Source organism: Sminthopsis crassicaudata, chromosome 4 (assembly GCF_048593235.1).
Source record: "Sminthopsis crassicaudata isolate SCR6 chromosome 4, ASM4859323v1, whole genome shotgun sequence".
NCBI lineage: Eukaryota > Metazoa > Chordata > Mammalia > Dasyuromorphia > Dasyuridae > Sminthopsis > Sminthopsis crassicaudata.
In genome coordinates this window covers 228,682,140-228,702,853 of record NC_133620.1, presented here as the reverse complement: position 1 = coordinate 228,702,853, position 20,714 = coordinate 228,682,140, and the positions used below count along the sequence as shown (strand labels likewise).

General features: G+C 37.0%; 1 protein-coding gene across 3 annotated transcripts in view; it reads right to left on the bottom strand.

Moving 5' to 3' along the window:
- Nucleotides 1–20,136, bottom strand: part of UBE3D (ubiquitin protein ligase E3D) — a 303,942-nt gene extending 283,806 nt beyond the window's left edge. For all 3 annotated transcript variants that reach the window (XM_074310433.1, XM_074310435.1, XM_074310432.1), the window contains exons 1-3: nt 19,953–20,136; nt 13,919–14,115; nt 9,385–9,475 (exon numbers count right to left, since the gene is read on the bottom strand). In XM_074310433.1, coding sequence (XP_074166534.1) covers nt 9,385–9,475; nt 13,919–14,115; nt 19,953–20,008 — 344 coding nt within the window. In that variant the 5' untranslated portion in view covers nt 20,009–20,136. The remainder of the gene's footprint in view (nt 1–9,384; nt 9,476–13,918; nt 14,116–19,952) is intronic.
- Between the last annotated feature and the right edge of the window lie 578 nt (nt 20,137–20,714).

Genomic DNA, 20,714 nt, shown 5'->3' with positions numbered 1-20,714 from the left:
GCAAGGGAAGAATCAAACAATGCTAAAGCAAATTTTGGGGAAAGAACACTAATATCTAGGGACTGAGAAAGGATTCATGTAAGAAGTGACAGCTGAGCCAAGGATGAAAGAAAATTAAAAATTCTGAAAATCAAGGATAAGAATGTTTTCCAATCAAGAGATATAACTTAATTAGGTACTCATGCCATGGCAAAAACAAACAAACAAAAAACATAATATTATATTTTGGAAATAATCAGTAGTTCTATTTGGCAGGATGATAAAATATTTGAAGAGAAGTAAGTTAAAAGTAATGCTGGGTCTAAATCCTAGAAAACCTTAAACACTAGGTTAAGGAGTTCATACTTTATCTTAAGAGCAACAAGAAGCTACTGCAGGCTTTTCAGCAGGCGGGTGGCGTGGTTAAATCCTGCCTTACAAATATTATTTTGAGAGTTAGATAGAAAATAGATTGAAAAAGAGAGAAACTGGAGGCTAGGAAATCAACTAGAAAGCTATTATAATAGTTCCAGAAAGGATCTCCACTAAGATGATGGCAGTGTGTGTAAAGACCAGGGAATGGCTACAGGAACACTTATGAAGTTAAATTTAACAAGATTTGACTAATGATTGGCTATAGATGCAGGCAGCTGGTGCAATGGATAGAGCACTGAGCCTGCATTCAAAAAGACCTGAATTCAAATGTAGTCTCAAATACCTCCTAATCATGTGACCCTAGACATGTCACTCAATCCCAACTTGCCACTTTCCTCTACTGTAAAAATAAAGATAATACCCACTTCAATAGAGTTGTGAAAATTAAATGAAAAAATAATTGTAAAGAGCTTAGCACAGTACATGGCACACAGTAGGTATTAAAACAGATGTTTAAAAAAAAAAAAAGGGGGGGGCAGCTAGGTGGCACAGTGGATAGAGCACCAGCCCTGAATTCAGGAGGACCCGAATTCAAATATGGTCTCAGACCCTTAACACTTCCTGGCTGTGTGACCCTGGGCAAGTCACTTAACCCCAGCCTCAGAGGAAAAAAGTAAATAAATAAATAAAAAGATGCTTACTCCCCTTCCTTATAGGAAAGAGTGAAGAAAAGGAAGGCTCAAAATGACTCCAAAGTTGTTAGGTATTAAGAATACAAAGAATAAAGCACAGTCACAAGAACCTTACATTCTAACAGAAGACAACAGGAACACACATAAGCATATGTAGAGTAATAAACATAAAAAGAATAAACACAAACATATTAGTAAGGAAAGAGGATTTCCTCACACTGGGCAGGGTCTATATTTCCAATTTTTAAAATGATATCTAGTTCTTCTGCAGAGTACAAATGTAGCTGATACCATCAGAATAATAAGCACAACATCCATTAAAAAGAGCTTTGCAGTTTAAACCAAAGCCAGCCTCAGACATTTCCCAGCTGTGTGACTAGTCACATAGTCTCTGCTTGCCTCAATTTCTTCCATCTTAAAAATGGAGGTAATGATGCAAGTACTTCAGAGGATCATTGTGAGAATTAAATGAGATAATATTTGTAAAGTGCATATAACCATGTTTGGCACCTAGTAGCTGCTCAATAACTGTTTGGAACACGAAGAGAGAAACACCAGAACAATTTCACCAAGATTTAGGTATATTAGTTACCAATGAAATCCCGGCTTATGCTGAAGTGTTTGAGTCTCCTTAGATCTAATAATTAATTAACAAGGCTGGGGGTGTGGGGGGCAGGGCAGAGCTTCAACTGATATGAATGGTTATTTTAAGCCTATAACAATAACTCAGCTGCCAAACTGGCCAATCACTTGCCTATATATTCCATTTTTTTTCTTTCCTTTTTTTCCTGAGGCTGGAGTTAAGTGACTTGCCCAGGGTGACACAGCTAGGAAGTGTTAAGTGTCTGAGACCACATTTGAACTCGGTCCTCCTGAATTCAAGGCTGGTGCTCTATCCACTGTGCCACCTAGCTGCCCCATCTGCTACATTTCTATAAAGCATATTCTACTTGTTTCTTTCTAGAATGATAATGTCCCCTTGAGAAACTGGCTCGATCCCAAGAATTGCCAGGTATACTCAAAGTGGTTAGGGTGCTCTCCAAAAAACTCAGGAGAACATGCTCATTCAAAAGGCCTCAGACAATAAGGCACTGCTGACAAAAGGTACAGAATTAGAAGGTCCATTTAGTCAACTAACGTAGTTTAAACTGTTCTTGAATTTATTTCTGAAAGATCCAATTAGAGCAAAAATGCCTGCCTAGTCCTAATGTTTTTGAATCTCTGAAAGGAGACTGTTCACAGGAAGGAGAGTTACTTGCTGCTTATGTACTAAATCCCCAAAAGGCCACTGAGTCTGTGGTTTAATCTACTGTGATAGATCCCCCAATTACAAACTCAGTCATTTTCAACCGTACAAATATGTTTCCTGAGGCTGAGACTTCTCGCCATACAATAATATCTTAAAAGTAATATCTTTCCTTTTTTTCTCAGTTATGTCCAATTCTTCAAAACCTCATTTAGGGTTTTCTTGGCAAATATATTACAATGTTTGCCATTTCCTACTCTAGTTCATTTTACAGGTGAGGAAACTGACACAAAGCGAATTAGTTGATTTTCCCAGGGTTACCCAACTAGTTTTTATTCCTCAATTAGATACTCTGAGAAGGACCTGAACTTTGGTGACACACTATCCACTGCACTACTAGCTGCCCCTAATGTAAAAGCATCCATATTGAATAACATTAAACTAAGCTCTTAGAGAAGGCACTCATTAGAACCTTGTACATTATACACAGCAACAAGACTTTACTATGATCAACTCTGATGGACATGGGTTTTTTCAACAGTGAGGTGATTCAAGCCTTTTCCAATGGTCTTGTGATAAAGAGAGCCATCTGTACCCACAGAGAGGACTGTGGGGACTAAGTGTGCATCACAACATAGTATTTTCATTTTTGTTCTTGTTGTTTGCTTGCATTTTGTTTTCTTTCTCATTTTTTCCTTTTTGATCTGATTTTTCTTGTGCAGCATGATAATTGTGGAAAAAGAATTGCACATGTTTAATATATATTGGATTACTTGCCATCTAGAGGAGGAAAAAATGTTGAAAATTATCTATGCATATGTTTTGAAACTAAAATGCTTTAACAAAAAAATATAATTAAAAACAAGAGAAGTTACTCATTTCTAGGCTTTATTGTGGTCTCAAGAACAACAAAACAGAACAAAACTTCCATAATTCTGTTTAATTTCAGAAGAACCTGTTCAAATTCATTTTAAAGACCCTTAATTTTAAAAAATTAAGGAAATTATACTTGCTCTGAGCAGTGTGCTATACTAGAAAGAACAATTATCTTCCAATTTGGAAAGTGCTAAGTTCAAATTCCATCTCTGATCCTTATTGGTTACATAAATCTGGGCAGGTTATTCTGTGCCTCAGTTTAAAAATCTATAAAATCGAAGCAATTTCACAGGGTTTCCATAAGAATCATATGTAAAAAGTTATAGGGTATCCCAAAAGTCTTAGTGTAGTTTTAAGCTATAAGCATCTACTATCCTAAGATTTTTGGGACACCTTGTATGTGTAGCACAATATGAACTAGCTAGGTGGCACAATATATAGAGCAGGAGGACTCATCTTCCTGATTTCAAATCTGGCCTCAGACACTTACTAGCTGTGTGATCCTGGGAAAGTCACTTAACCCTGTTTGCCTCAGTTTCCTCACCTGTAAAATGAGCTGGAGAAGGAAATGGCAAAGCACTCTAGTATCTTTGCCAAGAAAATCCCAAATGGGATCACAAAGAGTCAAACATGACTCAACAACAACAATTACTACTTCCAAGTAACCTCTCTGAGCCTTAGTTTCTTTATCTATTTATTTATAAAATGAAAATAATTAGAACACTTGGTCTACCTTTGTGAGGATCATAGAAAGTATTAAAAAGAGAAGCAATTTGCTAGCTGTAAAGTATTTTATAAATGTGAGCTGTTATTGCCTGAAATAATCTTATTCCTTTGGGTTCTTACAGAATCACAGAATCTCAGAGTTGGAGGGGACCTCAGAGCTCATCTCATCCTAGCTCTCCCCTTGTTGCATTTTCAAAGTCTGTCTTCTATCACAATTGTTTCCATCAATATTTATCTACTCTACTGTAATAGGGCATTATTGAAAGATTTAGAGCTAGAAGCTACTTGAAAAGTCACCAAGTATATCCTTTCATTTTACAAATTAAGAGACTGTGGCTTTCTCAATTTAAGTGAATTAATAAACTGTAATTTTCTTAAGTTATTTAAATTAACTGAGGTTAACTTACAAAGGTTAAGTAACTTGCTATATGGCTCCATAAAGACAAAGGCAATGAATGAACAAAAAGTATCTATTAAGTTCTTCCTATGTGGAAGTTCTTCCTATGTGTTAAATTCTGGGAATGCAAATACAAAAAGTGGAGCAAGACTGACCTGAAGAAGCTTACACTCTTTTTTTAAAGAAATAAATGTTTAGGGGCAGCTAGGTGGCACAGCAGATAGAGCACCAGCCCTGAAATCAGAAGGACCTGAGTTGGAATTTGGTCTCAGACACTTAACACTTCCTAGCTGTGTGGCCCTGGGTAAGTCACAACCCCAATTGCCTCAGGGGGGGAAAAAAAGAAAAGAAAAAAAAAAATTTTTTTACTGATATATTTTGTTTTGAATATCACCTAAATCCTTCCTTTAGCCTGATACTATATATTATATTCCACACTCATGGACACATACCTCTCCAACTCAGAAAGAAAGTGAAAGATGCAAGAGGCTTATGTTCTAATTGAGTAAGATAACACAAAAAGTTTTAATCAAGGAATCAAACAGATAGTAAGTTGATTCATAGAGAGCCAATTGATATGCCCTTTCCAGAGGCAAAAGTATATTAGATTTGATTACACTATCTAGAAAGAAAATAGGAGAGGGAGCAGGGAGAGAAGGAGATTGCAAGATGGCCCAAGATGCTCAGCAATAAAAATACTTCAGAAGCCCCACCATAGAAGTTCTAAAGTTGAATAGACTAAGTACCTTAGGGGCAGGGGGACAACATCTTAAAATAATTACTGTAATAAAAATATAACTACTTAGCCCTTTGTAGAGGGTTCAGGACCAGAGCTTTGGAATTGAAATGAACCTCAGAGTTCACCTAATCCAGTCTTCTCATTTTCTAGACAAGGAACCCGAAGTTTTCAACATACACACACACACACACACACACACACACACACACACACACACACACACACACACACACACACACACACACACATATACACACACACACAATCTCATTTGATCCTTACAACAGTCCTGTAAGGTAAAATTATTGACTTGATTTTACTAATGAAGAAATTAAGTGAAAGATCTAAGCATACACAATTAGCAAAACCCAAGCTTCTTGATCCTTCCTAATCTGTAATGCTCTTATTCTATATTCCTCTGAATCCCAACCTCACACAGAATCTAATAGAATATCCTGAATATAGATCAGCAGTATTGCAGAGTAACTAGTGAGTTCCATTTGAAATCAAGATGACCTGGGTTCAAATTCAGTCTTATACTAGCTGTCCTGGTCACTTAATTCTCTGAGATGGTTTTGTCATCTGTGTGGAGATAATAATAGCGTCTACCTTCCAGGGTTGTTTTGAGGAACAAATGGGATAACATATGTAAAGAATTTTACAAACTTTAAAGTGCTATATAAATTTAAGCTATTATTATAGCACTCAAAGATGAATGCATGTAATTGGCAATATTACATGTAAGTGCCTGCCAAAGGCTCGAAAACAGGTGGCTTTCAAAGTAGGTTAAACATTGCTTCCTGCAATTTTAATTACACAATTTACTTAGCAAGACTCTTTTTTCCTTTGTAGTGAAAAAAAAAAAACAACAAAACTCAGCCATTAATCTGGATTTGTTCAAATGAGAGCGAGTTCCCAATCAATGGGGTGCAATAAGCAAGGTTTTAGGGCAGTAGTTCCCAGAAAAGAAAACCAAATAAGTCTATGGCACCTGTCCGGCTAATACAGTCCTTACTGTGTGGCTGCCGTAAGCAAATTTCCTTTGAAAGCCATTTTTAATAAGCAAAGATGCTGGGTTTTCCTCTCCTACATCAGCCTTTCCCTCTCCCTGGGGTAGGAAGCTTAAGTAGAAAGCCAACAGGTTATTTAATATAGTCAGTACACAAATCCACATACTTGGGCAAAGCATTTGTAATGGGGGAAAAAAGAACTATGGGGTGATAGTGCAAAGCCTTGGAGGCATCCATCTGAACACAAACTAATTAGTGCCAGCACTTAATGACAACGACCTCCGTAACAACAGTCAGCAGAAGCTCAATACAGCAGGTGCAACTTAGGCAGGTAGGCCTTGCCTAAGTGAGCAGACCTAAATAAACCATGCTCTTTACCTCCTAGAAGAGACAAGGGGAAAAAAAAAAAAAAAAGGAGCTAAAAAGAGAAACAAAGGCATAGAGAGAAGGAGTGAGAAGGAAGGGAGAGTGAGAAGGAGAGAGGAAGAAGAAAATAGAGAGGGAGGGGAAAGAAAGGAAGGGGGAAGGAGGGAAGAAGGGAGAAATGAGGAATAAGGAGAGAAAAACAGATGAGAGAGAGAGAGAGTGAGAGACAAAGTGATGATTAATTTTTAAGTCATACAAACATGAAAGAAATCAGGAATAAGACCAGCTCTAAACAAGAAAAGTTTGGGAAACACCATGCCAGAAAATAACTTACTCCAAATAAATTAATTTATTTTCATTTTGTATTTTAACTAAGTCATATAAAGAACTTGTGTAAGGAGGAAAAGCCCTGTACAGTCTACTCCCTACTTCTGTTCCCTAGCTAAGAAGATTTTTTCCCTAGATCTAACTAGTATATACTTCTAGATCATTCTAGAAGATGAATAAAAGTAAAACTTGTGATGCAACATGTATTGGATTTGAGTTCAAATCCCTGCTGTGCCACTTTTAGCAACTGTGTATCTTTAAACTTAATTTCTCTGGGCCTCAGCTGCCTTATCTGTAAAATGAGAAACTTGTACTAGATGGCCTTTAAGGAACCTTCCTCCTCTAGAGCTACAATCCTATGAGATTCCTGGAGTCAAAGTGGGAGCAGAAGACTCGGATTTAGTAACAAAATTTTATCTTCACCATTCCTTTCCCATTCAAACACATCTAGAAGCAATGGAAAAGCCTGAGACAGAATGTCCTATATTGCCATCAGTGCTATCAATTGCATTTAGATAAGATGCTATTGAACCTGACTGCAGGTATGAAAGTTAGATAAGCTCCATAGAGAATAATGTTTAATGAACTCAACCTGAAAAAGAAAACCTTCAGCCTTCAGTTAACACACAAGACTACAACAAAATTTAACTGAGAAAAGGGAAGCCCTCATTCTCATAGATATGGGAACCAAAATCCCAAGGAGGTTTGTCATAATGCCCACAGACCAGACAGTCACAAAACCAAATTAAACATAATTAGTCAAAACATTTGTGATAATCAATCACTTTCTATCACTTGCCAACATGCATTCTTCTCCAAACCCTTCCTTCCCCCCAAGGTACTCTCTCAGAATTAAAGGTCTACCTTTCAGAAATAAAGGCTCAGCTCAGGGTGGTACCTCCAATAAAAAGCCATTTCTGATCTCCTCCAGCTATTACTACTCTCAAATTATCTTGTGTTTATTCATCTGAGTACATTTATCTACTGCCACTACCCCCCAAAATAAAAGAATATCAACCCTTTGAGGGCAGAAATGGTTTCATTTTTTCTGGAGTTCTTGGATCATCTATGCGAAGTACAATGGCTTGCACATAGTAAACACTTAGTGAATGTTGGGTGAATTGAATTTGCACCTAGAGTGCTTTCACTCTACATAGATTTTATTAAACCCCAATTCTCATCACAACTTTGTCAACTATTCATTTGATGGATAACAAAACATCATCAGTTCAGTTACTCTTAAGTCCCTTATTAGTGATCTAACCTACAGAATCAAGAAGAAAGCCAAGATCAGGAAGTAAGAGAAAAAATAGAAAATAAATTGAACAAATTTATTGACCTTGTGAACTTCATTCTTAGAACTTCATTCATTTAGACAGAATTTTAACAAAATGTTTGAATATAAGATTAGAAGCAGTAATTTAGAAGATAAGAGAGAAAAATAGACACCACTACAGTTCTTCAGTGGGAAGAACAAGTCAAAAAGCATGGCCATTTGGATCCATTAGAAGAAAAGCAGTGTTCAACTGTGAAAGGACAACAATCACATTCACTTCATATTGCATCAGTTCCCATAGGTCTTTCCAGCTTTCAATAATTTATACAATTACAAAAACATCAAAAAGTAAACAACTTTCAAAGTCATTAAGAACCTTGAATAATAAAATGACCAACCATGATTCCAAAGGCATGAAGATAAAGCACAATAACCAACCTCCTAAACAGAGGTGGGAGACTTGAAATAGCAATGAATTATACATCTTTGGATGTAATCAATGAAAGGATTTACTCTGCTTCATTCTAAGTATTTGTCTCAAGGAGTAATGTTTTTATTTTTGTTTTTCCAAATGAGATAGGGAGAGAAGATGAAAGGGGAAAAAAAATGCTTGTTAGTGGAAAAAAATTTAATTTAACTTCAAAAACTATCAATGGTCACAATGGTGATCCAAAATCATCCAGGAGAGTCTAAGTAAGTGTAATAGCAGCCCACTTTTCTATAGCCCTATAAAGTTTATAAAACACTTCCCTCAGAAAGAATCTTATGAAATGGGTAGTACAGGAGATCTGATTATATGGTTATAATCTGGATGAAGAAATGGGGACAAAGTGATTTACCCAGGGTCATAATTAGTGAATATGGGGCCTTGGGATTGAAATGCAGGTTTCTTAATTCCAAATCTAGTGCTATTTCTAACACATCATGCTGTCTCTCAAGCAGGCTTTGTTTAAGGTGGCAAGGAAGTGAATAATTTTCCAGCCATCTGTCTGGAAAATCCATTTCTGTGGAGCACCACACTTCCTCAACGATGCCAGGTACATAAAGAAGAGCTTTTGTATCTTTAGAGACAAAAGAGATGCTACCTAGTGGTTCTGAGCAGATCCTCTGCTCTGAGGGTCTGTAATAATTCACAAAAGTCAATACCATTTCTCCAGTTCATCACAAGAGAAACATTTGACCACTCAGCTGTGACTATAGGAAAGGACTCCTGATTGGTGCTGTTTAAATTTTACCCCGCCAGCACACTCCTGTTAAAGCTGTCACAATGGTAGCCCTAAAGGAGAACCTTGGGAAGATCTGAGGTACCACAGAGCAAATCAGCAACCCCCAATATGCCCAGCCCTCACCAAACACCACTAAATGTGCTCCTTACCTTTCTTTTATGATGATTTCACCACAGGACTGGCAATAGAACACATAACACTTCGGGGCTTGCAGGCTTTGGCTCAAAGTGGAAATCAGTCCTGAGGAATGAAAGGAAAGAGCAAATCATCCTGGCTTGAGGACATACATGTTAGCAGACAGGTGGTGCGGTGGAAATATGATGAACTCAGAGGGATGAGCCACAGGACTAGAGTTCAAAGAGGCTCTCTGCCATTTCTTCTCTGTATGTTTTGTTGTTGCGGTTAGGTCATTTCAGTTATGTTCTATTCTTTGTAACCCATTTGGGCTTTTCTTGGCAGAGATACTGGAATAAATACTGAATACAGAGATACTGAATAAATCAAGACCGAGGGGGTTAAGTGATTTATCCAGGGTAACACAGCTAGTAAGTGTCTGAAGCTGTTTTTGTATTGAAGAGGTTAAGTCTTAAGAATCTACCAGGTCCTGCACTCCATTGCTGCCACTTTGCTGCCCCATTCTCTTGTGAACCTATACAAACCTCTAGGCCTAGAGCCTATTATCTTAAAATAAGGGTTATATTGATCAGGGTTTCATTTCTCCTAAGGATGTCAATGGATCCATTAAACTTAAATGAAGAAAAAAAATTGTATCTCTTTTCACTTAAGCTGTCCTGAAATTTAGTACTTCCTTTAATTACTTAAGAATATAATTTTGAGAAGGGGTCAGCAAACTCCTAGAGGGAGCAGGAACAAAAAAAATAAAATAAAATTGGATGATCTCTGAGTCATAGATTCTAAGATTCCTAATAGTTCTAGATCTGATCAGAAAGCAGTATTGGATCCCTACCATCAAATAATACTGACACCTTCCCCAGATATATTTTGCAAATAATCTTTTGTTGAATCAACCAGAACAACAAATAAAACAACAAAAGTGTTTCATGTCTCCAAAAATGTCAAAGAACTTTGCAAGGTACTATTTACTCCATAGGTTATTCTATAAGATGTCACTACTTTTATTTTGTAGAAAGAGTCTAACACAAAAAAAGCTTAAGACAGAAATACAGCATTTAAGACACCATCTTGTCCAACCTCTACCTGAACAACAAAAAATAGTGATTCGGCCTTCTAAAACTCTGGAAATGGGAACCTTCCCAAAGCAACCATTATACCAGTAGGTCTTAAACAAAAGATATAGAGAAGAGAGAGAGAGAGAGAGAGAGAGAGAGAGAGAGAGAGAGAGAGAGAGAGAGAGAAAGAGAGAAATGGAAGCTACTAAACATTTCATGAAGATAAAATAAAGTTATATTTAGGGACAGCTAGATAGTGCAGTGCATACAGCAACTGGGCTCAAAATCAGGAAGATTCATCGTCATGAGTTCAAATCTGGCCTCATTTATTTACTAGTTGAATGATACTCCAGGCAAGTCACTTAACCTTGTTTGCCTCAATTCCTGCTTTATAAAATGAGCTGGAGAAGGAAATAACAAACTGCTCCAGTAAACTTGCCAAGAAAATTCCAAATTGGGTCATAAAAACTCAGACATGACTGGAAAAACAATTGAATATTATTGACAGGGTTAAGCGGCATGATTATTAAATATCTGAGGCCAGATTTGAACTCAGGTCCTCCTGATTCCAGAGCCAGTGCTCTGGACCTTGAATATTAACTTATAAAACCATACATTAACATTACCTATGTTCTATTGTATTTTTATTTCTTTTGCTAAATATTTTCCAATCTGGTTCAGAAGCACTCAGGACTGTTATGAGCCACAGGTATTAGGCCTTTACATTACACTTTTGAATTAGTTCAAACTATTAGGAAGTTCTTTCTGACATAAAGATTAAATTTGTCCTATGCAAATTCCATCCATTACTACTAGTATTGCCCTCAGGGGCAAGGTAGAACATGTAGACACACTTTTCTACATAACAGTCCTTGAAAGATAGCTCTCTTCTTTCCCCACTCTATGTGAGAAGCCCATTCCCACTAAATTTTCTCTTCTCCAGAGTTAACAGCCATTAAAGCAATCTTTATAAGTCAAGAACTCAAGTTATACTAGGTTGCTTTCTTTTAGATGCTCATCAGTTTATCAAGGTCCTTCCTATAATATGGACTCCAAATGTGGCTTGATCAGGGCAGAACATTTAGATTTCTCTCTGTGCAACATGTCCCATTTGGCCCACATCACATATTTTGCAAATATTCAGGTCCTCAGGTACCATAGGGCCAGAGTGTTTCTATTCTCCTTTTCCCCTACCCCTCCAGATATTAATGCAGCCAACCTGGACCTAAATTAATATGATCAAAACAACAGATGTGTTTCATTTCTGAAGTGATTTAGTAAATAACAAAAACAAAACTCCAGTTCAATTCTGCTCCATAGAATTCAAAAGAAGCTTTGACTTGCTCTAGAATATTATTTACTGACAATAAGAAAAAGTATCATTACATTTATCCTATGCCTGGGGATGGAACTGTTGGCTCCTAGGAAGCATTCTCTTTCTCAGAAACAAGAATCAATTCTGGTGAAAATTTCCATGATTTGTATTCTTTTTTCCAAGTCACTTACAAGGTTATCTTAACACAGTTCATTTTCTTAATTTCAGTTTCTCATCAGCAATAGAACAAAGGATAAGAGCACAACTGTTTATTTAAATTCTCTAGAGAAATAACCTTCTCTTTCTTCCCCCCATTTCCCCCCAGACCAGTAGAATACAACAATCTGGTTTATATCTCTCCTTTTTTTCCTGGAACATCTTACAAAGTGAATGAATTGTTCCAGATAGAACAGATAATGTTGCAAAATTTAATAAAATTAGGCACAGAAAAGGAATATGCAACCTATTCCATAATTGGGAGTACCCATTTATATAAAAACATTTAAGTAACTTAGGAATGAAGGAAGTCTAGTTTCATGTTTCTCTCAAATGAAATAAGTTTACAAATTACAAAGATACCAATATAGCTTAAAAGGGCTAAGTGATGAAGGAAACATCACTTATTACTGAGTATTACTGAGTTGCAAGCAGCTAAAAAATGTGCTATAATTAGTTGTCTAAGAGCAGAAGGTCAATTGCCAGTATAGCAGTACCATCTGCTGGTGAAACAAGAAAGACTTCATACTTTGTCCTTTTTGGAGGATGAAGAAGGAAAACCCTTGTTTCCCCATCAAGAAAAGGTCTTACAGAAACAATGGAGCCCTTTGACAACTGGTGCTTAAAAACAGGTCTGATGCCTAAATTTTATATTAACATGTAATTTATTATCCTTTCACTGAAAGTGAAATTCCACTTTCAGGAAATAAGAAACAGTTGAGTGATGGTAACAACTAACTATAATAAAAAGCAGTATATTTGCTGCAAAACACAATCAAATTCTAAAAGCTACCAGTTGATAGGTGTGGCATAGTGAGCCAAGCACAGAACTTGGAGCCAGTTGCACCTTGTTTCAGATCCTGCTTCATACCCTGTATCACCTTGAGCGATTCAAATAATCTTTCTGAATCTCTCTTTTTTTTCCCTAATTTTTTATTATAGCTTTTTATATACAAAACATATGTATGGGTAATTTTTCAACACTGACCCTTGCAAAACCTTCTAATTTTTTCCCCTCCTTCCCCCCACCTCCATCCCTAGATGGCAGGTAGTCCCATGTATGTTAAATATGTAAAAGTATATGTCAAATACAATATATGTATACATATTTATAGTTATCTTGTTGCACAGGAAAGATCGGATTTAGAAAGAAGGAAAAAATAACCTGAGAAGAAAAAAACAAAAATGCAAGCAAACATTAACCGAAAGAGTAGAAATGTTATGTTGTAGTCCATACTCATTTCCCAATGTTCTTTCTCTGAGTGAAGCTGGTCCTGTTCATTACAGATCAATTGGAACTATGAATCTCACTTTTTTTAATCTGTAAAATGAAAGTATAAGGCCTGATGACCTCTAGGATCTCTCATAGCTTTAAATCTATGATTCAGTGATATGATTTGTGGTCTATTGAAATCCAAACAGAGGTTTCCTGTACTTGAAAACTCATTTTTTTTTTAAATTGTAGAATAGGGTTAAATGTCGATGCTTCCAAAAATCAGCTCCTGAAACATATTCTGATTTAAGCTCATAGCATTATGCATCTAACATGTCATTGCTAAAAGCATCTATACAAGGATCTCCAGAACTTTTCCCACTCTGGGTCAATATTCCCAGGACTCATCTGAAAACCTTCTGTCCCTTAGTGGGAAATAGAACTATTAGTGCCTCATCAGCCTGTTTATGACCTCAGCACATCTGGATATTTTTGTTCATTCCCATTCTGAAGATCATTTCCCTCTTAATGACCTGCCTTATGGCTTTTCACAGCTGTCTTTGATGGCATCCCTTCCACTTGCCCAATCCATTCCTAAAAACCAAATATATTTACCTCTGAATAAATAACACATGTTTTGGAAGTTACCTTCCTGATAGGAAAAGTTTAATTTTTCAAGACAGATATTATATTTAATTTATAATGAGGAGGTCAACACGGTAACCATAATTAATGCTCATTTTACTTACTCTTGTCTGAGTTGGCCTGAACGAGAAATCTCATGTGCATCCCATCTCCAGACACATAGTGCAGCCCACGAAGGGAAGAAGGGACAAGCCTGACCTCTGGTGGAAAATTGATTTCTCTGCATTGTTCAAGAGTTTTTATCTTCAGTACTGATGGAGTTATGGAAACATTTATGGTCAAGCTTCCTTGTTTGGGCTCTCTGTTGACAGAAAAATAAAATTGTTCCCCCATTAACTAAACTTTAAGAATATTGATCAAGCAAATTTACCATGAAGTGCAGCTAAACCAATTATAAAGTACTAATTCCTACCATGCTTTAATATTTGCACAGATCTATAATCTTACCACTCCTTTCTCCTTATCTTCTCCAGACTTCCTGTAAATCTTCTAAGATTGTCCCGTGAGATTCCTTCTATCTTGAATTTAACCATGTCTCCAACTCTTATAGTAACTTCTACTCTCATAACAAAGAAAACTTATAATATAGGCTTTATTTATATATAGGGTAGCTAGGCAGTGCAGTACAGAGAGGCTAGAAACTGGAAGACCTGAGTTCAAAAAAAGCCTGTGACCCTGATTAAGTCACTTCACCTGTTTGCTTCAGTAAAAAGATGGAGAAGGAAATGGCAAGCCACTGCAGTATCTTTACCAAGAAAATCCCAAATGGGGTCATAAAGACTTGCACATGACTTAAATGACTGAACAACAGACACCAGTATTACCATGTGTATTTTTGGTTTTGTTTTGGATTGGACCTAATTAAGCAACTCCCAGGTGAGGCAACTACATGGACCAATGCAGATGTGTACTGGCTTTTGTAACTTGTGGTATTCAAGAGTTGCCTGGGGCTGGAAATTGAATGGATGCCCATTAATTGGAAAATGGCTGAATAAATTGTGGTATGTGAATGTTATGGAATGTTCTGTAAGAAATGACCAGCAGAAGGATTTCAGAAAGGCTTGGAGAGATTTACATGAACTGATGCTGAGTGAAATGAGCAGGACCAGGAGATCATTATATTTCAACAATAATACTGTATGATGATCAATTCTGATGGACAAGGCCCTCTTCAACAATGAGATGAACCAAATCAGTTCCATTTGTTCAATAATGAAGAGAACCACCTACACCCAGTGAAAGAACTCTGGGAAATGAGTGTGAACAGCACTATCTAGCATTTCCAATCCCTGTTTTTTTCTGCCTGCATTTTTTATTTCCTTCTCAGATCATTTTTACCTTATTTCAAAGTCCAATTCTTCTTATGCAGCAAAATAACTGTATGCACATGTATACATATCTTGAAATTAACATATACTTTAACATATTTAACATGTATTGGACTACCTGCCATCTGGGGGGGGAGGGGAAGGAGGGGAAAAGTTGGAACAGGTTTTGCAAGGGCCGATGCTGAAAAATTACCCATGCATATATCTTGTAAATAAAAAGCTATTAAAAAAAAAAAGGTTGCCTGAGACACTCAAAAGTTAAAAGACATGAACATGGTCACCAATCTGTGTCCCACACAAGATAGGAATTCAGTCTTTCTGATTTTGAAATTAGCTCTATATCAATTAGTGGATAGAAAATCTATAATGCCAATTGTGTATAATGGCTTACTTATATAACAATAGAGTTTAATTCAACGAACATTATTAAGTATTTGTTTCATCCTAGGGACACAGACTCGTTTTTTCAGATTACAGTCTGATTGAGGGGAAGAGTGAATATACAGATAACGCTGATACAAGATGAATGAGATAACTACAAAGAAGTTATCTTTGTAGGCAAATAGGCCTACAAAAAAAATTGACAAAATAGTGAGTCTTTGGAAATGGGAGATCACTTTCACCTTCAAGGAATAGAAAAAGAACTGATCTAGTTAAGGGCAAGACCATTACAATTTAGTTTTGTTGAGAATAATTCAGGTAATTTATTATGCATTATTTTAATAAAAATTATTTTGAATGTGCAAGTGGAAAGGATTTAAGAAAATTCACAAATTTAACGTCATTTTTGTGTCAACTTAAATGTGTGGGGCATAGGATCATAGATCTAGTGAGAGAAAATATTTCAGAGGCCTTCTAGTCTAGTGATGCTATTTTATAAAAGAGATCAAAGCCATTAAGATTGAATAGTTAGTTTTCTTTGTAAGTAGCATAGCCAAGACTTACAGCTAGGTTACTAAGGACAATGCTGAGAAGATTAAGGATGATTTTAATATTTTATATGAGATTTATTTGAGTTTGGTTTCTACTCTCACTTGGAGTGCTATTTCTGAAAAAAATTCAGAAATACATAATCATGATGTCATTATCATATATCTATGTCTCTATTCTCAAATTCTGGGCAAATCATAAATCCTTCAACTTAAAAGAATGTAACACAGCTTGTTGTTGGTTCATTTTAGTTGTATCAGTCATGTCCAACTCCCAATGACCCCATCTGAGATTTTCTTTGCAAAGATACTGGAATTGTTTGTCATTTCCTTCTCCAGCTCATTTTACAGATGAAGAAAATGAGCCAAACAGTATTCAGTGATTTACCCAGGATGACACAACTAAATAAGTGTCTGAGGCCACATTTGAACTCAGGTCACATTCTTTCCACTATGCCACCGGTTTGCACCTTTTTATGAGGAAGATAAGAGAGCTAACAACATAGCTAATTTAGCCATATAAAATCCTGAAACAAAACCACAAAATCTTAACCTGGAACACTTATCCTACTGCCTCATTTTAGAAATGAAAATTACTTATATCACTTATAAGTATTATTTCTTATTCTGTAAAACAAACAAACAAAACTGCAATCTGGCAAAAACTTGCATTCTCATAATAGAAATCTCACTGGATCTGCTATATTAAAATACCAGCTCTGATACTATCTTTATGACCATTGACAAATCATTCTCTTTCCTCAATTATATAATGAGGCATTTGAACTAAAAGTCTCTAAAATCTTTTCCAATCCTAATAATGTTAATAGGTCCATAATATGTCTAGATCAAACACAGACTTGTGAAGTAGGAAAAAAAACTCTTCGAATTCCGTGACTTTTCTTGTGTCCTACACTCCTCAAATATGCACAATTATAGAAAGTTAGAGCTGGAAAAATCTTTAAGATCACCCATCCCTTTCAATTTATAAATGAGGAAAATGAGACCTAGAAAATTTAAATGCCTTATCCAAAAATCACATAGCTAATTTTATCAGCTTAAAGTAAAGCTGTTTAATGATCACCATTTAGCTAAAACAGATCTGATTTCTTGGAATTGTTTCATTTCCAATTTTTTTATTTATAAGTTAATATTTAAGATTTACATTGATATGAAATATTTAAATTATCCTGTATCCATAACAATCCAACCTCAATTACGAGAAAATATAATTGCCCCTTTCCAATTCTGATACACTTTTATACAAAACTAGTTTGGGGAAGATCTAACCAAGAAATTTGTCCAAATAGTATTTGAGAGGACAAATAGAAAAAATATATATAAAATATCTGGAAAGATTTCTATTTAAAAAACCTCTTTTTAACTATTCAGTACAATTGAATCCAATATGAATCCCAGAGAAGGGGGAAAAGAGAAATGCCATTAAAGGGAACAAAAGTGAGATAATCAGTTGTCTCAGATTAAGAATACAGTGAGAAGACTGATTCTGGATAATTAATAACTAATATTTACATAGTGCTTACCATATTCGAGGCACTGTATTAAATGCTTTACAATTATTATTTCATTTGATCCATGGGATCAACAACCCTGAGAGGTAGGTGCTATTATTTTGTTCATTTTACAGATGAGAAAAACTGACGCAAAAAGAAGTTAAGTAACTTGCCCAGAGTCACACAGAGTCACACAGTCAGGAAGTATCTGGGGACATATTTAAACTCGTCTTTCTGACTTCAGGCCTAGCCCTCTATTTATTTTGCCATCTCACTACTTCAATATTCACAACACATTTGAAGGAATGTAAAAAATGAAATGGGAAAAAAAAGTTTGGGATCTTATGAATATTTTAAAAAGGTGACTGAGAGAACAACTAACAACCTACACGCCTACTTTGCCATTTACATAAATATTTACACAAACCATCTGAATTCTACTCAATCAATGAAATCTTCAAGTGAGGATATATACTGAGGAAAGTTTTAAGAGCAATATAACATGGTAGAGAGTATCTTTGTCATCACCAAATTGGTTAAAAGATGTCAAAAATATAAAATTTAATTGCTTTATTATCAATAATCATTTGACCCAATTATAAAGGTTTTCTTCCAATAAGGTGTTCCCTGTATGTGTAGGCACAGTACCGTTAAAGATTCTTTAATGAAATGTTACAATATGAAAATCATCTATTAAGTATCTATTATGCGCTAGCAGTTGAGAAATAAAGAGAATAGGTGGCAGCCAGGTGGCGCAGTGGATAGAGCACCAGCCTTGAATTCAGGAGGACGCGAGTTCAAATCTGGTGACCCTAGGCAAGTCACTTAACCCCAGCCTCAAAAAAAAAAAAAGAGAATAAAGAGAATGAATAAAAACAGTCTCTGCTGAAAAACCTTCCAATAAGGAAGGCCATAAATACATATATACAAAATAAATATAAAGATAATCAATATAAAGTCAGGGAAGCAAAAAAAAACCTGTTAATGTAGAAAAAAGGTGGCGTCTCTGTTACATCTTGAAGACTACTCTGGGGTAGAAGTCAGACAGGTAAACATTCCAAGCAGAGAGGATCAACAGCGAAAAGACACAAGATGGGAACTAAGTGTCACATCACATCAGAGAGAAAAACTAATGTGGCTGAGATTGAATACAAGAGGAAGAACAGACAAGGCTAGAAAAATAAGTTGAGGCTGAGTTTTAAAAGTTAAACAGAGGAGTTTGCACTTTATCATAGAGGTAACTGGAAACTACTGGAGCTAATTGAGGGAGGGAGGGAAGGAAGGAAGGAAGGAAAAGGAAGAGAGAAAAAGAAAGAAATAGAGCGATAAAAAGTTAATCTAAGTAGGCAGCAAATGCTCAAGCCTGAAGTATGAAATAGTGGAAAGAATACTGAATTTGGAGTTTGGACAAAAAAATGGAGTCATGCTATCTTTATCTGTCTCATACTACCTGGAAAGCCTATGGTAAAATCATTTTCTCAGTCTCTATCAGTTTCCTCACCTACAAAAAAAGGGAAGTGCCTCATTAATTTCTAAACATCTTGTAATAAACTTGCTCTAGGTCAAGATAAGTAGCAAGGATGAGGAATAACAAAGGTGAGGAGGAAACAGACATAGCCTGAGTCATTCCTCCATTCAAACTACTATTTGGAAAAGCATTGGATTAGGGACAAAGCCCGTGACTAAGCTTGGGATATTTTTTTCAGACCAGTTCCACTTTTAAAAAAAACAAAACAAAACTAGTCATCTCTCCACAGACATCGTGACACAAGCAAGAATAATCATGATTATCAAAAGAAACTGTTTTCAGAAATATTCTAGAGATTGGTATGTACTATACTTAAGAGATAAATTCAAAAGAGGACTGATTGAGACCGAGCTGGCTGAAGAGAAAGGGCTTAAGGTCAGTGAGTTTCGGAGGTCAGAGATGAGATAAGAGAATGCAGGAGAAAGCGAGGACGGACCGAGAAAAGACAGCCAGCCTCCCGGAGTTTCCCCTAGCAGGAATGACGTCAGAAACAATTGCCTCCTAGCCCAGCAGCGGCGCCAGGTTAGGCTTGCGCCAGCCTCCGGAGGCATTCGCGCGTTAAACGTGATGCGTAGCTCTCCTGAGCCCATGAGCAGACAATCTATTGGCTCCTCGAGCACGCGTCAGGTCTCCCTACTCGTCATTTTACGCAAATCTGCAGCCTCTCCGGCGCGTTAATTTGCATCCAGGGGAGGGAATGGGATGTCCTGGGATGCCCCGGTTGGGGATCCAGAAAGCAAGTTCATAGGTAGCGCTCCCCGCCCCTTGCTCCCTCAGAACCCATCCCGCTTCCTGGGCCCCGTACGGTTCGGCTAAATCCTGAGGCGTGGGTTTTGTACCGGATTATCAGCAGTGCGCTCTGCAGCCGCTTCCTAATCTCCAGGAATACGTCCATTGCCCGCGTCCCCAGACCTCTCTTCAAGCGGGGCAAAGACCTGGGTGGGGGTAGGGACTGTTGGGAAGAAGGGAGGGGTGCTGTGAGTCACGCTGCCACCGCTCTCCAGAAGCGCGGCGCGGCCGACACTCGTGTGCGGAGGAGGAGGAGGGGCGATCTGGCCGCTCCGCCCCTTTCTGGAGAGCTTCTAGCCCATGAGCCGCGACTGCTCTCTGCGGCCTGGTCTGGGTACTGCGCCGCTTAGCTTGGGGAAGCAGTCGTGGGAAAACTGGTTGAAGGGGATGAGTGAAAGGTGCAAGGAAAAGGAGTGCCGTCACATGCACTTTTTTCCTTTTTTTTTTTTTCTGAGGCAATTGGTATTAAGTGATTTGCCCAGGGTCACACAGCTAGGAAGTGTTAAGTGTTTGTGGTCATATTTGAACCCAGGTCCTCCTAACTTCAGGGCTGGCGCTCTATTCGCCGAGCCACCTAGCTGCCCCTATAAAATTAATTATTTGGTGGCCTCTTCAGAGACCGCAGAAGCATTTTGAATGCTCTCAAACAACTGACAAGTTGCAGGATCCAGGATTCCTAAATGTTCTCCTCCAGGGAAAATTATTATTTGGTTAATAACAGTTCTTTGTGGTTGATGAATTCCTCTTAGCCCCATTTTACAGATAAGGAAACTGAAGTTTCCAAGAGCTTCAGTGACCAAGGTCATATTAGT